The 13583-nt window shown below is 36.5% G+C and overlaps 1 protein-coding gene across 4 annotated transcripts in view; it reads right to left on the minus strand.

Moving 5' to 3' along the window:
* Window positions 1-13583, minus strand: part of RIC1 (RIC1 partner of RAB6A GEF complex) — a 241998-nt gene that overhangs the window by 189725 nt on the left and 38690 nt on the right. For 3 of the 4 annotated variants that reach the window (XM_077148249.1, XM_077148250.1, XM_077148248.1), the window contains exon 2: window positions 11370-11477. In XM_077148249.1, coding sequence (XP_077004364.1) covers window positions 11370-11477 — 108 coding nt within the window. Of the gene's footprint in view, window positions 1-11369; window positions 11482-13583 lie in introns of those variants that run through there. The other variant, XM_077148251.1, reaches the window with a different exon arrangement.

Genomic DNA, 13583 nt, shown 5'->3' on the forward strand with positions numbered 1-13583 from the left:
AATACACATTCTTCTCTAGTGTACATGAATCATTCTCCAGGATAGAATATTTGGTAGGTCACAAAACAAGCCTCAATAAATAAAAAAATGCTGAAATCATACAGTGTATCTTCTCTGGGCACAATGGAGGGAAGCTAGAAATCAATAAAAGATGGAGAATTGGGAACACACAAATACATGGAAATTAAACATGTACTCTTAATCTATGGGTCAAAGAAGAAATCATAAGGGAAATTAGGAAACATCTTGAAACAAATGAAAACACAACATATCAAAACTTATGGGAAACAGCAAAGCAGTGCTGTGAGGCATGTTTATGCCTCTAAATATATTCTTTGAAAAAAATCTCAAATCAGAGACGTCAACTCAAAACTAGAGGATCTACAAAAAGAAGAACAAACTAACCCAAAGTGAGCAGAAGGAAGGAAATAACAAAGATTAGAGACACATGAGATATAGAGTAAAAAAACAAACAAAAACAATAAAGAGAATCAATAAAAGCAAAAGCTGGTTCTTTGAAAAGATTAAAACAAATTGACAAACCTTTAGGTAGACTGACAGCTGCAGTGGAAATAGAAATAGAATGAGAAGCAGAGGTGGGGCCTGAAGAGGTAACTTAATTGCTACAATCTTATGATTAAATTTGGAATGGATGAGGAGTTGTTTTTTATGGATGAGCAAAAGAAAGTGGTTTCTTGTGCTCCTGGTGAAGATTTCAGTGACACTGCTGAAATTACAACAAAGGATTTAGAATATTACATGAACTTAGTTGATAAAGCACTGGCAGTGTTTGGGAGGATCGAGTTCAGTTCTGAAAGAATTTCTATTGTTACTTTAATGCTATCAAAGAGCATTGCAGGCTATAGAAAAATCTTTTCATGAAAGGAAGGTCAATAAATATGGCAGTTCCAGGTCAAGATGGCGGCTTAACAACATGCGCATTTTAGTTTGTCCTCCAGAACAACTACTAAATAACCAGAAACAGTACAGAACAGCTCCCGGAGCCACGATAGTGACAGACACACAGCATACCCCAGTCTGGACCAGCTGGACCAGCTGCGAGCACCCTCCAGAACTGTAAGTTCCCAAAGCTGCAGCGGCCAGCACCCCTCCCCCACAGGCCGCTTCCCAGAGGGGAAAGGAAAGGACTTTACCAGCAGCAGGGACTGGGCACAATCAAATGCCAATTGTGGAACTAATGAACAAATTCTAACTACTAAAAATAGGCCTAGGTGAACCTCATCAAAGCAGAGGTTGCTTATTTTTGCCCCAGTGCCAAGGGGGCAGGACTTACAGAAAAAGGGGGAAAAAAAAGAAGGAAACAGAGGTTTTTGTGGCTGTGTATCTACAAAGGCTTGACTGCCTCTGGGTACAGTGGCAGGACTTTTCAGGCTGCAACTGCCCAAGGCATAGGCAGAAGTGAACTCTTTTGGGGGCTTACCTGGAGTTTGTGCCTTCCCCAGGGGAGGGGTGAAGCCCCACCCAGGTAGAATCCCTCCATCAAGGAATTCAGACACCAGGGCTTGGTAATTTGAAGCCATTAAAACCAGCCTACAACCTCTCCTCTGTCTCCATCATGCCCCCAGCAGGGAGGTCTGCCAAAGTTAAAGGTACCACATCATCTTATGCTGGTGGGACCTGCAGTTAGACAAGCGTCACATACTGGGCAGGATAAGAAAAACAGAGTCCAGAGACTTCACAGGAAAGTCTTTCAACCTGCTGGGTCTCACCCTCATGGAAAACCGACGCAGGTGACTCTTTCTCTTGATAGGAGGCCAGTTTGGTCTGGGAAAATCTGGTTGGGGTCTATAATATCTAAGTAGACCCTCCTAAATGTGTGTGGGGGAAAGGCACCACACAAGCAGGGCAAGAAACAAGAAAACAAGAACTGAAAAATTCTCCTCTGTTAAAGAAAACTTAAGCTAAAGGTCCAGATAAAGCTGAACGGAATGTCAAAGAACAGATAGACAACAAATTCATCTAGCAAGAAAACCCTAGATAAAAGAAGTAAAAGCAATCTCCAGAATAAACTAATTAAGGTAATTAAATGCCTACACACCAGCAAAAAAAACAAATCACGCTACGAAAACTGAAGATATGGCCCAGTCAAAGGAACAAACCAACAATTCAAATGACATAACAGGAGCTGAAACAATTAATTCAGAATGTATGAACAGACATGGAAAACCTCATTAAAAACCAAATCAATGAATTGAGGGAGGATATAAAGAAGGCAAGGAAAGAACAAAAAGAAGAAACCGAAAGTCTGAAAAAACAAATCACAGAACTTATGGGAATGAAAGACACAGTAGAAGAGATGAAAAATAATGGAAACCTACAATGGTAGATTTCGAGAGACAGAACATAGGATTTCTGAACTGGAGGACGGAACATCTGAAATCCAACAAGAAACAGAAACTATAAGAAAAAAATGGAAAAATATGAGCAGGGACTCAGGGAATTGAAAGACAATATGAAGCACATGAATATACGTGTTGTGGGTGTCCCAGAAGAAGAGAAGGGAAAAGGAGGAGAAAAACTAATGGAAGAAATGATCACTGAAAATTTCCCAACTCTTAGGAAAGACTTAAAATTACAGATCCAAGAAGTGCAGCGTACCCCAAAGAGAACAGATCCAAATAGACATACTCCAAGACATTTAATAATCAGAATGTCAGAGGTCAAAGAGAAAGAGAGAATCTTGAAAGCAGCAAGAGAAAAGCAATCCATCACATACAAAGGAAGCCCAATAAGACCATGCACAGATCTCAGCAGAAACCACAGAGGCGAGAAGACAGTGGGATAATATATTTAAATTATTAAAAGAGAAAAACTGCCAACCAAGAATTCTATATCCAGCAAAATTGTCCTTCAAAAATGAGGGAGAAATTAAAACATTTTCAGACAAAAAATCACTGAGAGAATTTGTGACCAAGAGACAAGCTCTGCAAGAAATACTAAAGGGAACACTAGAGACAGATATGAAGACAGAAGAGAGAGATGTGGAGAAGAGTGTAGAAAGGAAGACTATGAGTAAAGGTAAAAAGAAGGCAAATTAGATATGACATATAAAATCCAGAAGGCAAAATAGTAGAAGAAAGTACTACCCATGCAGTAATAACACTGAATGGAAACGGATTAAACTCTCCAATCAAAAGCATAGTCTGGCAGAATGGATTAAAAAACAGGACCCATCTATATGCTGTCTCTACTCAAAGGATACGAGGCCAAGGACACAAATGGACATTTACACACCAATGTTTATAGCAGCATTATTAACAATTACGAAGAGATGGAAACAGTCAAAATGTCCATCAACAGACAGTTGGCTAAACAAACTGTGACATTTACATAAGATGGAATATTATGCAGCTGTAAGACAGAATAAAGTTATGAAGTGTGTAACAACATGAATGGACCTTAAGGACATTATGCTGAGTGTGATTAGCCAGAAACAAAAGGACAAATACTGTATGGTCTCACTGATATGAATTGACATTAGTGAATAAACTTGGAATATTTCACTGGGAACAGAGAACATCAGGAGATAGAAATAGGGTAAAATATTGGGTAATTGGAGCTGAAGGGATACAGATTGTGCAACAGGACTGAATATAAAAACTCAGAAATGGACAGCACAATATTACCTAACTGTAATACAATTATGTTAAAACACTGAATGAAGCTGCATATGAGAATGATAGAGGAAGGAGGGCTGGGGCATAAATGAAATCACAAAGAAAGATAGACGATAAAGATTGAGATGGTGTAATCTAGGAATTATGCCTAGAGTGTATAATGATAGTGACTAAATGTACAAATTTAAAAAATGTTTTTGCATGAGGAAGAACAAAAGAATGTCATTACTGCAGTGTGCTGAAAATAGATGGTACTTAGTATTTTAAAATTTCAACTAATGTGTGAGACTAAAGCAAAAAATGTATATTTGGTACAAATCTATACTTTGACTAGTGCATCTCCTAATATAACCTATGTAGATAGTTGATTGAACACCTTAAGTACATGGAACTTTGTACAGGATATGAGATTTTGTTGGTTTGTCCAGGTGATGCCCTGATGAATCCCAAAGTGATTTGATCAGTGAGTGGAAAAGTATTTGCAAAGTCCCCTTCGGTGAATGGTGAGAACGGGGGAAAACTCAACTTCCCCAAGTTGAATTCTGATATTCTCACAAGCAGTGGGGACAACCAAAGCTATAGCCCCCAGTCTTGGGGTTTGTTCATATGAAACTTAACCCCAGAGGGGATAGGTCAAGCCTATTTAAAATTAAGCCTAAGACTCACCCTCAAGAGAACCTCTTTTGTTGCTCAGATGTGGCCTCTTTCTCCAGCCAACACAGCAAGCAAACTCACCACCCTCCCCCTGTCTACGTGGGACATGACTACCAGGGGTGTGGATCTTCCTGGCAGCGTGGGACAGAAATCCCAGAATGAGCTGAGATTCAGCATCAAGGGATTGAGAAAAACTCTAGAATGAGCTGAGACCCAGCATCAAGGGATTGAGAAAACCTTCTGGACCAAAAGGGGGAACAGTGAAATGAAACAAAGTGTCAATGGCTGAGAGATTCCAAACGGAGTTGAGAAGTTATCCTGGAGGTTATTCTTATGCATTAAGTAGATATTACCTTGTTATCCAAGATGTAATGGAGAGGCTGGAGGGAACTGCCTGAAAATGTAGAGCTGTGTTCCAGTAGCCATGTTTCTTGATGATGATTGTATAATGATATAGCTTTCACAATGTGACTGTGTGATTGTGAAAACCTTGTGTCTTTTGCTCCTTTTATCTACCTTGTCAACAGAAGAGTAGAACATATGGAATAAAAATAAATAACAGGGGGAACAAATGTTAAAATAGATTTAGTTTGAAATGCTAGTGATCAATGAAAGGGATCAGTAAGGGGTATGGCCTGTAAAATTTTTTTTTTCTGTTTGTTATATTTTTCTGTTATCTTTTTATTTCTTTTTCTGAATTGATGCTAATGTTCTGGGAAATGATCATGATGATGAATATGCAACTATGTGATGATATTGTGAATTGCTGAGTGTATGTGTTGGGAATGTTTGTTTCTTGTAATTTTTTTTAATTAATAAAAAATTTTAAAAATAAATAAATAAATAAATAAATATGGCAAACTTCATAATTTTAAGAAATTACCATAGCCACCCCAGTCTCAGCCTCTAGCAACCCACCAGTGATGGTCAACAGCCATGAACACTGAAGCAAGACCTTCCACCAGCAGAAAAATCACAACTCATGGCTCAGATGATAGTTAGCACTTCTTTCTTTTTGGCATGGGCAGTCACCAGGAATCGAACCCAGGTCATCGGTATGGCAGGCAAGAATTCTGCCTCCTGAGCCACTGTCACACCACCTGACAGCACTTTTAGCAATAAACATTTTAAATTAAGGTATATCCATTTTTTTAGCCATAATACTATTGTACACTTAATAAAAATAAAATACAGACTAGTGTAAATATAACTTTTATGGGAAACCAAAAAATGTGTGTGGCTCCTTCTATTGCAGTGGTCTGGAAGTGAATCTGCAGTGTCTCTGAAGTTGCCTGTATTCACTGCCTGGAAAGCATTTATAGAATTCTACGAGATTCCTGATATTTGCTTTTTAGCATGTCATTACACTGGAGCCTAATTAATCACTTTCAACTGAAGCAGTGGAACTTCACAAATGCACAATTAAATGGATTTTGAAATATGGAAATTTTCACTGCATCTGCTATCAAAGTTTTGATAAATGCTACTGGAACTGTAGTTTAAGCTCATAAAAGAGATCCAATGCTAATTTTGTGTGGGAAAGGAGATCATACTTCTTTTTTTAGCTTTTAACCACACTAGAAGTTTAAAGAGCAGCTTGACCTTGTAATTCAAACATTAGTTGTGGTTGAAATGACTTTATCACATATAAGTTTCACAGATAACTACTGTTTTGCCTTGTAATTTTAGATTGACTCCATTAAGGAACACATCAAGTCTACAGCAGAAGCTCATTTCCAAAGCCATTCACTATTTCATAGGTGGGTGAAGGCAGTTCTTGTTCAGAAAAATGACAATCTCAGCCTAAGCTCAAAAAACTAGCAATAAAACTTGGCCACACAAAATTAGCACTGGATCCAACAGCTGTGTGGAATGGCAAGCCGAGATATTCAGGTTCAATTTCTGGCGAAAATTCACAAAACTGATAATGGATTCAAGATAGTGAATGAAATTAAGATCCAACAGATGAACGTGAATGCTGAATCATTAAATTGATACCTCTTTTAGTCTTCAGTATTTTAGAACAGCTAGAATTAAAAACCCAAAATATATTTTTGCATAATCTATTAAAAAAAGGGGGGGGGGGGCTTGACCTACTATCTTGGGAGTCCCTAATGTCTGAGAGAGTACCAGGGTTTTCCGAGATGGGGAAATTTAATAGTCCCATATTTTTTCTCCAGTCCCACAAGGGACTCAACCAATACTTTTTAATTATTAGCCCACAATAGCCTGGGATGTAGCTGGATATAAAACCAAGTCTACCAAATTACAAGGTCTTGTTCCTGTTTTGGGTTCCATGTGTTCAGCTTGCTAAAATTAGCTATCTAAGAAGGTTGATATAGATTGTGTGTTACATTAAATTAGGTTCTAAATACCATAAAACTCTCTGCCTTTAGTCTTATATAATAGGTGCAGCTCTAGAATACAGACACTATCATCCTTTGTTCTGCATTCTAATCTGACTTAATCCCCACTAGACCAGCTTCATTTTTATCTCAAATTGAATGAAGCCTGATCTCTTTTTCGGTTACTTTTAACAATTGCAGTACGTAGCAATGATGACCTCAGAGCTGCAGAATTCCAGCCTGAGTATTAGGTGTCACAAACATATCCAATGTTTCAGGGAAATACTATCTTACATGCATATAGCACAGTTCTCAGAATCCAGAAATGCACTTACCACTGCAGTCTGTGACTATTATAAGAGCTTACAATCTAGGCGCGAGTTTTCTTTTAAGTATTTTCTATAAAAGACCATACTATATTTGCACTTTTGTTTCTGGCTTATTTCACACAGCACAAGGTTCCTGAGCTTCATTCACTTCCTCGTACACATCCCAACTTCATTCCTTTTTGCAGTTGCACAATATTCCATCATATGTATACATCATAGTTTGCCATCATGCTTCTCACTCTTTGTGCCCTTTGGCCCCCTCCATCTATTGGGCATCGTGGATAATGTCCAAAATAAAGAATCTATGTCTTACAGTGTCCTTACTCAGTTGTACATCATCAGTACTCAAAATTCTAGACATTTTTTATTGGACCAAAGACACAAAGAACCAATAAACACAGCCTCACCATATATCAAATTTAAACCTCTCCCTATCTCTTGTATCTTACTGCTGCATAATATTCCATCGTATCTACATACCACATTTTGTGTATCTACTTGTCTGTTAATGGGCACTTGGAGTGTTTACATATTTTGGCAATTTTAAATAGTGCTGCTATGAACACTGGCATGCAAATATCTGTTTGTGTCACTGATTCCAGATCTTCTGGATATATATCGAGTACTGGAATTGCTGGGTAACAGGACAACTCAATATTTAGTTTTCTGAGGAACCCCAAACTGTCTTCCACAGGGGCTGCACCATTATATATTCCCATCAACAATGAATGAGTGTTCCAAGTTCTCCACTTCCTCTCCAACATTTGTAGTTGCCTGTCTGTTTAATAGCCATTCTTATAGGTGTAAGGTGATATCTCATTGTAGTCTTGATTTGCATTTACCTTATAGCTAATGAAAATGAGCATCTCTTCATGTACTTTTGAATCATCTATTCATATCTTTTGCCCATTTTATAATTGGGTTGTTTGCTGTTTTGTTGCATTGTATAATTGCTTTAGGTACACAGAATACCAAACCTTTATCTACTATATGGTTTCCAAATATTTTTTCCAATTGTGTTGGCTGCCTCTTCACATTTTTGACGAAGTCCTTTAATGAGCAGAAGCTTTTGATTTTCTAACATTCCCATTTATCTATTTTTTCTTTCATTGCTTGTGCTTTAGGTGTAAACTTTTAAAAACTACCTCCATTCCTACATCTTGAAGACATTTCCCTAGATTTTCTTGGAGAATTTTTACGGATTTGCAGGACTTCTAGAAGATCAATTGACCATTGGTTTGGTGGTCTATCTTCACACTCTCAATTCAGTTCCATTGATAAATACCTCTATCTTTACGATGCTGTTTTGACCACTAAGGCTTCATATTTTAAAAAGTCAGGAAGTGTTAGTTCTCCTACTTTGCTCTTCCTTTTTAGGATATCTTTAGCTATTTGTGGTCTCTTTCCCTTCCAAATAAATTTGATAACAAGGTTTCCCAAGTCTTCAAAGTAGGTTGTTGAAATTTTGATTGGCATTGCATTGAATCTGTGGATCAATTTATGTAGAATTCACTTCTTGATGTCATTCAAACTTCCTAGCACAGAATGTCTTTCCTTCTATTTAGATTTTCTTTAATTTCTTTTAGCAATGTTTTATAGCTTTCTTTGTATAGGTCCCTAACATCTTTGATTAAACTTATTGCTAGACATTTGATGCTGTTAACTGCTATTCTGAATAGAATTCTATCTTTGTCTCCTCAGTTAGGTCATTATTAGTGTATAGAAAGAAACATTACTGATTTTTGTACATTAATCTTGTATTCCGCCACACTGTTGAATTTGTTTATCAGCTATGCTGGTTTGAAAGGAAGTATACCCCCTAGAAAATCCATGTTTTAACCAAAATCCCATTTCATAAAGGTAGAATAATCCCTGTTCAATACTGTACGTTTGAAACTGTGATTGGATCATCTCCCTGGATGATGTGATTTAGTCAAGAGTGGTTGTTAAACTGGATTGGGTGACATGTCTCCACCCATTTGGGTGGGTCTTGATTGGTTTACTTGAGTCCTATAAAAGAGGAAACATTTTGGAGAAAGAGATTCAGAAAGAGCAGAAAAGAACGACATAGCCACGAGAAGTAGAGTTCACCAGCCAGCGACCCCTGGAGATGAAGAAGGAAAATGCCTCCAGGGGAACGTCATGAAACAGGAAGCCAGGAGAAGAAGTTAGCAGATGATGCCGTGTTCACCATGTGCCCTTCCAGACGAGAGAGGAACCCTGACCGTGTTCACCATGTGCCTTTCCAGATGAGAAAGAAACCCTGAACTTCATCGGCCTTCTTGAACCAAGGTATCTTTCCCTAGATGCCTTTGATTGGACATTTCTATAGACTTCTCGTAATTGGGACATTTTCTTGGCCTTAGAACTGTAAACTAGAAACTTATTAAATTCCCCTTTTTAAAAGCCATTCCATTTCTGGAATATTGCATTCCGGCAGCTAGCAAACTAGAACATCAGCTTGAGTAGCTTTGTTGCATATTTCTCAGGGTTTTCCAAGTATAGGAGCATGTCATCTGCAAATAATCAAAGTTTTAATTCTTCCTTTCCCATTCGGATGCCTTTTATTCCTTTCTCCTTCTTGATTACTCTAGCTAAAACTGCTGGTATAATGTTAAATAATACTGGTAACAATGGGCATCCCTGTTTCCAATTTTACAGCGAATGCTTTCAATCTTACCACAAGAATGATGCTGCTACAGGTTTTTCATATATGCCCCATATGATACTGAGGACCTTTCCTTTGATTCCTACCTTTTGAAGTGTTTTTATCAGAAAAGGATGTTGTTAAATGCTTTTTCACGATCAATTCATATAATCATGTGACTTTTCCCTTTCACTTTGTTTATGTGCTACATTACATTAAATGATCTCGTGTTGAAGAACCTCGCATTCCTGATATAAATCCCATTTGGTTGTGATGTGTAATTCTTTTAATGTAGCATTGAATTCGATTTCTTAATACTTTGCTGGTAATTTTTCCATCTATGTTCATTAGGGAGATTGATCTGTAGTTTTCCTTTCTTGTAGTATCTTTATTCAGTTTTGGTATAGGGTGATATTAGTTTCAAAGAATAAGTTAGGTAACATTCGTTTTTCCTCAGTTTTTTGGAAGAGTTTGAGCAGGACTGGTATTAGTTCTTCTGTGAATGATAAAATTCTCCTGTGAAGTTGTCTGATCCTAGGCTTTTTTTTGTAGGAAGATTGTTGATGACTGATTGAATCTCTAATTGGTTTGCTGAGATCTTCTACTTCCTTTCAAGTCAGTGTAGGTAGTTCATGTGCTTACAGGAATTTGTACATCTCATCTAAGTTGTCCAGTCTATTGGTATATAGTTGTCATAGTATCCTCTTATGATTTTTAAAATTTCTTTAGGATCCATGGTAACAAATCCCCTCTCATTTCTCATTTTGTTTTATTTCTGTCCTCTCCCTTTTTACCTTTGTGAGCCTAGCTAGGGGTCCATCAATTTTATTGATTTTCTCAAAGAATCAAATTTTGGCTTTGCTAATTTTTCATTTTTTTTTTTTTTGTCCTCCAGTTGGTTTACTTCTGTTTTAATCTTTGTTATTTCTCTTCTTTTGTTTGCTTTGGGGTTAGTCTGCTGTTCTTTCTCTAGTTCCCTCAGGTGAGCAGTTAAGTCCCTGATGTTTGCTCTTTTTATTAATATAGACATTTAGGGCAATAAACTTCCCTATCAGCACTGCCTTTGCCACATCCCATAAATTCTAATACGTTGTATTCTCATTTTCATTTGTTTCAGGTATTTACCTATTTCTCTAGTGATTTCTACTTTGATCCACTGATTGTTTAAGAGTATGTTGTTTAAATTAACCAGATCTAAGCATATTAATGGAACAAAGGAGAAGTATAGAAGTAGAACAAATTGACTTTAAAAATTTAATATGTGGGTGGGCCACGGTGGCTCAGCAGGCAAGAATGCTTGCTTGCCATGCCAGAGGACCCGGGTTCAATTCCCAGTGCCTGCCCATGTTAAAAAAAAAAAAAAAAAAAAAATTAATATGAGATAAACACATAAAATCTATTACCTTTGAGGGAAATCTTTGAGAATGAAGGTCAGGACTAAAAACGTAAATTTGAGAGCAGCATATGAAATTAGATGAGAACTTTAAAAAACCAGGTTAAACTGCAAGGACAAAACAGGAAAATGAGGAAGAACAAACAAATAAGGACACAGTCACTTCATTTAGGGATGGGTGCAAGTAGTAGAGTCAACAAAGATAAAGAAATAACCTTAATAGAAGAATAAGCACAATGAGTAACACAGGAAGATAAATGCTCACAGGTATGGTATGAAAAACTGAAGGGAAGTCAGCTGAGAGAATCAAATTTAAATATGATTTCTTAAGAAACCACTAACAAAGCAAAAATGTCTACTTACTGATACCGCTATCATGGTACTGTCTGGCCTCCATTCAGCTTGCTTGTAGGATCCAAACTGCATAGATGATTTTGTAGGTTCCTTGTGGGTTACGATTAACACACTAGGCTGGAAGGAAATGGTTGCGTTTTGTTATTATCCCATAACAGTACATAAAAATATATATGAGTAATCTGAAAGCACATTAGTATCTCTAAAGTATAATAAAAGGCAACATAATATTCTACCAAATAATCAGCTTTAAATAATCCAAGCCATCAACCAAAAAAGAACCAAAAGGAATTCAACAAATACCTACAATATGGCTAAGGAGGTAGTATTCAATTTAACAAAAATCAAAATTCTCTCTGATCTTATCTTCATAGTTATAGATCACTAGAATAACTTTTATAATCTATTTGACAAAACAAAATGCATACAAGTAAGAATTCAGAGAAACCAGGCATCATGTAATCAAATTCTTTTAACATGTGTTAATAATATTTTATATCTGCACAGCACTTATCTAAAGAGTACTTTCATATTCATTGCTATATTTGATGAAGACTATAAATTCTGTAAATGTGGAAACACTGGAAAATGCTGCCAGGAAAGACTTAAATGGAACAGATCTTGAAAAATTTGGATAAGTAAAAACCAAGCAATTCAGGTAAAAGGAGCAACATAAGCAAGGTAAGCACTCAAAACTGTAAGGAATTGGTCTAATAGGTTTACTGTACAGTAATAGAAAGAAAAAAACTAAACAGGGTAAAGCTGATTACTGGAGAATCTCTAAATATTAGAAACAGAACTTAACCTTAATGTCATAAATAACAAAGAGTAGTTTTCAAACATTCACCAGTTACACAGAATTCACAGAACCCTACCCAACAAACAAACTGCAATGATAAGGCAAAAAGCAGCAAGTCTATTCGAATAAAACTTGTATTTTGCTAATAATCCGTGTTATTAAAAAACGAATTTAGAAAAACAATCTCTTACTGTATTCAACCAAAGTAAACGAGGAAGCTCCTTATATTAAACTTCCTGTAATAATTACAAAAAGCTATAAAATAAATTAAATTTAAAATATTTTAAGGTATAATAGAGTAACCGAAGCAGGCAAAACCTGGAAAGTAGTTTGCCCTTGAAAGGGAGAACATCCCATCTCTACCTCTTTGCAGGATGAATATAAATGAAATTTATGGACATGTATTTCAACTACCAGAGTAATTAATGGAATTAATTAAAGTAATTATGGAACAGATACTTTAAGGCTATGGACACAACCTTTTTTTCCTCAACTTTTCAGCCACTAATCTTGGTAGTCATCAGTGAATCTTACCTGCAACAATAATCACTGTGGTGTTCTAATAGTAGTTTTCTATTTCCTTCAATCATTCTACATTATTTGGAATTCTTTAGTAAGGAAAATTGGTCCCTTCTCCCCATGTATTTGTTTATTCAATTATTTCTTTTTCTATCAGTATGGATTATGAATAACAATTTTAGTCTTGGGGTTTAAATCTAATACTAACATTATTGATTTTGTTGCTCAAATTGCTCTGTCTTTGACAATTAAGAGATCTTTCAAGTTGACGCCTGTGCCCTTTGGATATATTCTCATTTTTTAGAACTTCTTTATATTTTCTAGCACTACAAAATGCTCCAGAATCATCTTTTATCTCCCCTGTCTCTGGCCTAGAATTAACCATTTTGCCAAGGAGCCTTATTTCTCTTGTTCGAGAATGGTATTTAGTGCTAAGTTTATTGCTACTGAGTGTCATCGCTACCAGGCTTTCTTAGCAAACAGAGTAAAGAAATACACGTACATATAATGGCCCATGTATTCACACATACCCATATATGTTTCCCCATTTCCTTATAAACATAGGTGTGTTGTGTGTGTGTGTTATGCGTGACTTCATACTAATACGTCTGACTCTAATCCAGCACCTTGGGGTTCATCTAGAATTTCCCATTATCTGTAACTTTGCTCTGAAAATAAGAAACGTGGCTCTCATTTCATACCACTTATTTAATTCACTGTGCAATCCTAGTGCGATGGTTAATTTTATATGTCAACTTGCTAAAGCAATAGTGCCCAAATGTTTGGTAAAACACTGGTCTAGATGTGAAGATATTCTGCAGCTGAGATTGATATCTGCAAGTAAACAAGATTACCCTCAATAGTAAGGTGGGCCTCATCAAATCAGTTAAAGGGCAAAAAAGAAA

The sequence above is a fragment of the Tamandua tetradactyla genome, chromosome 2 (genome assembly GCF_023851605.1).
Source record: "Tamandua tetradactyla isolate mTamTet1 chromosome 2, mTamTet1.pri, whole genome shotgun sequence".
Lineage (NCBI taxonomy): Eukaryota > Metazoa > Chordata > Mammalia > Pilosa > Myrmecophagidae > Tamandua > Tamandua tetradactyla.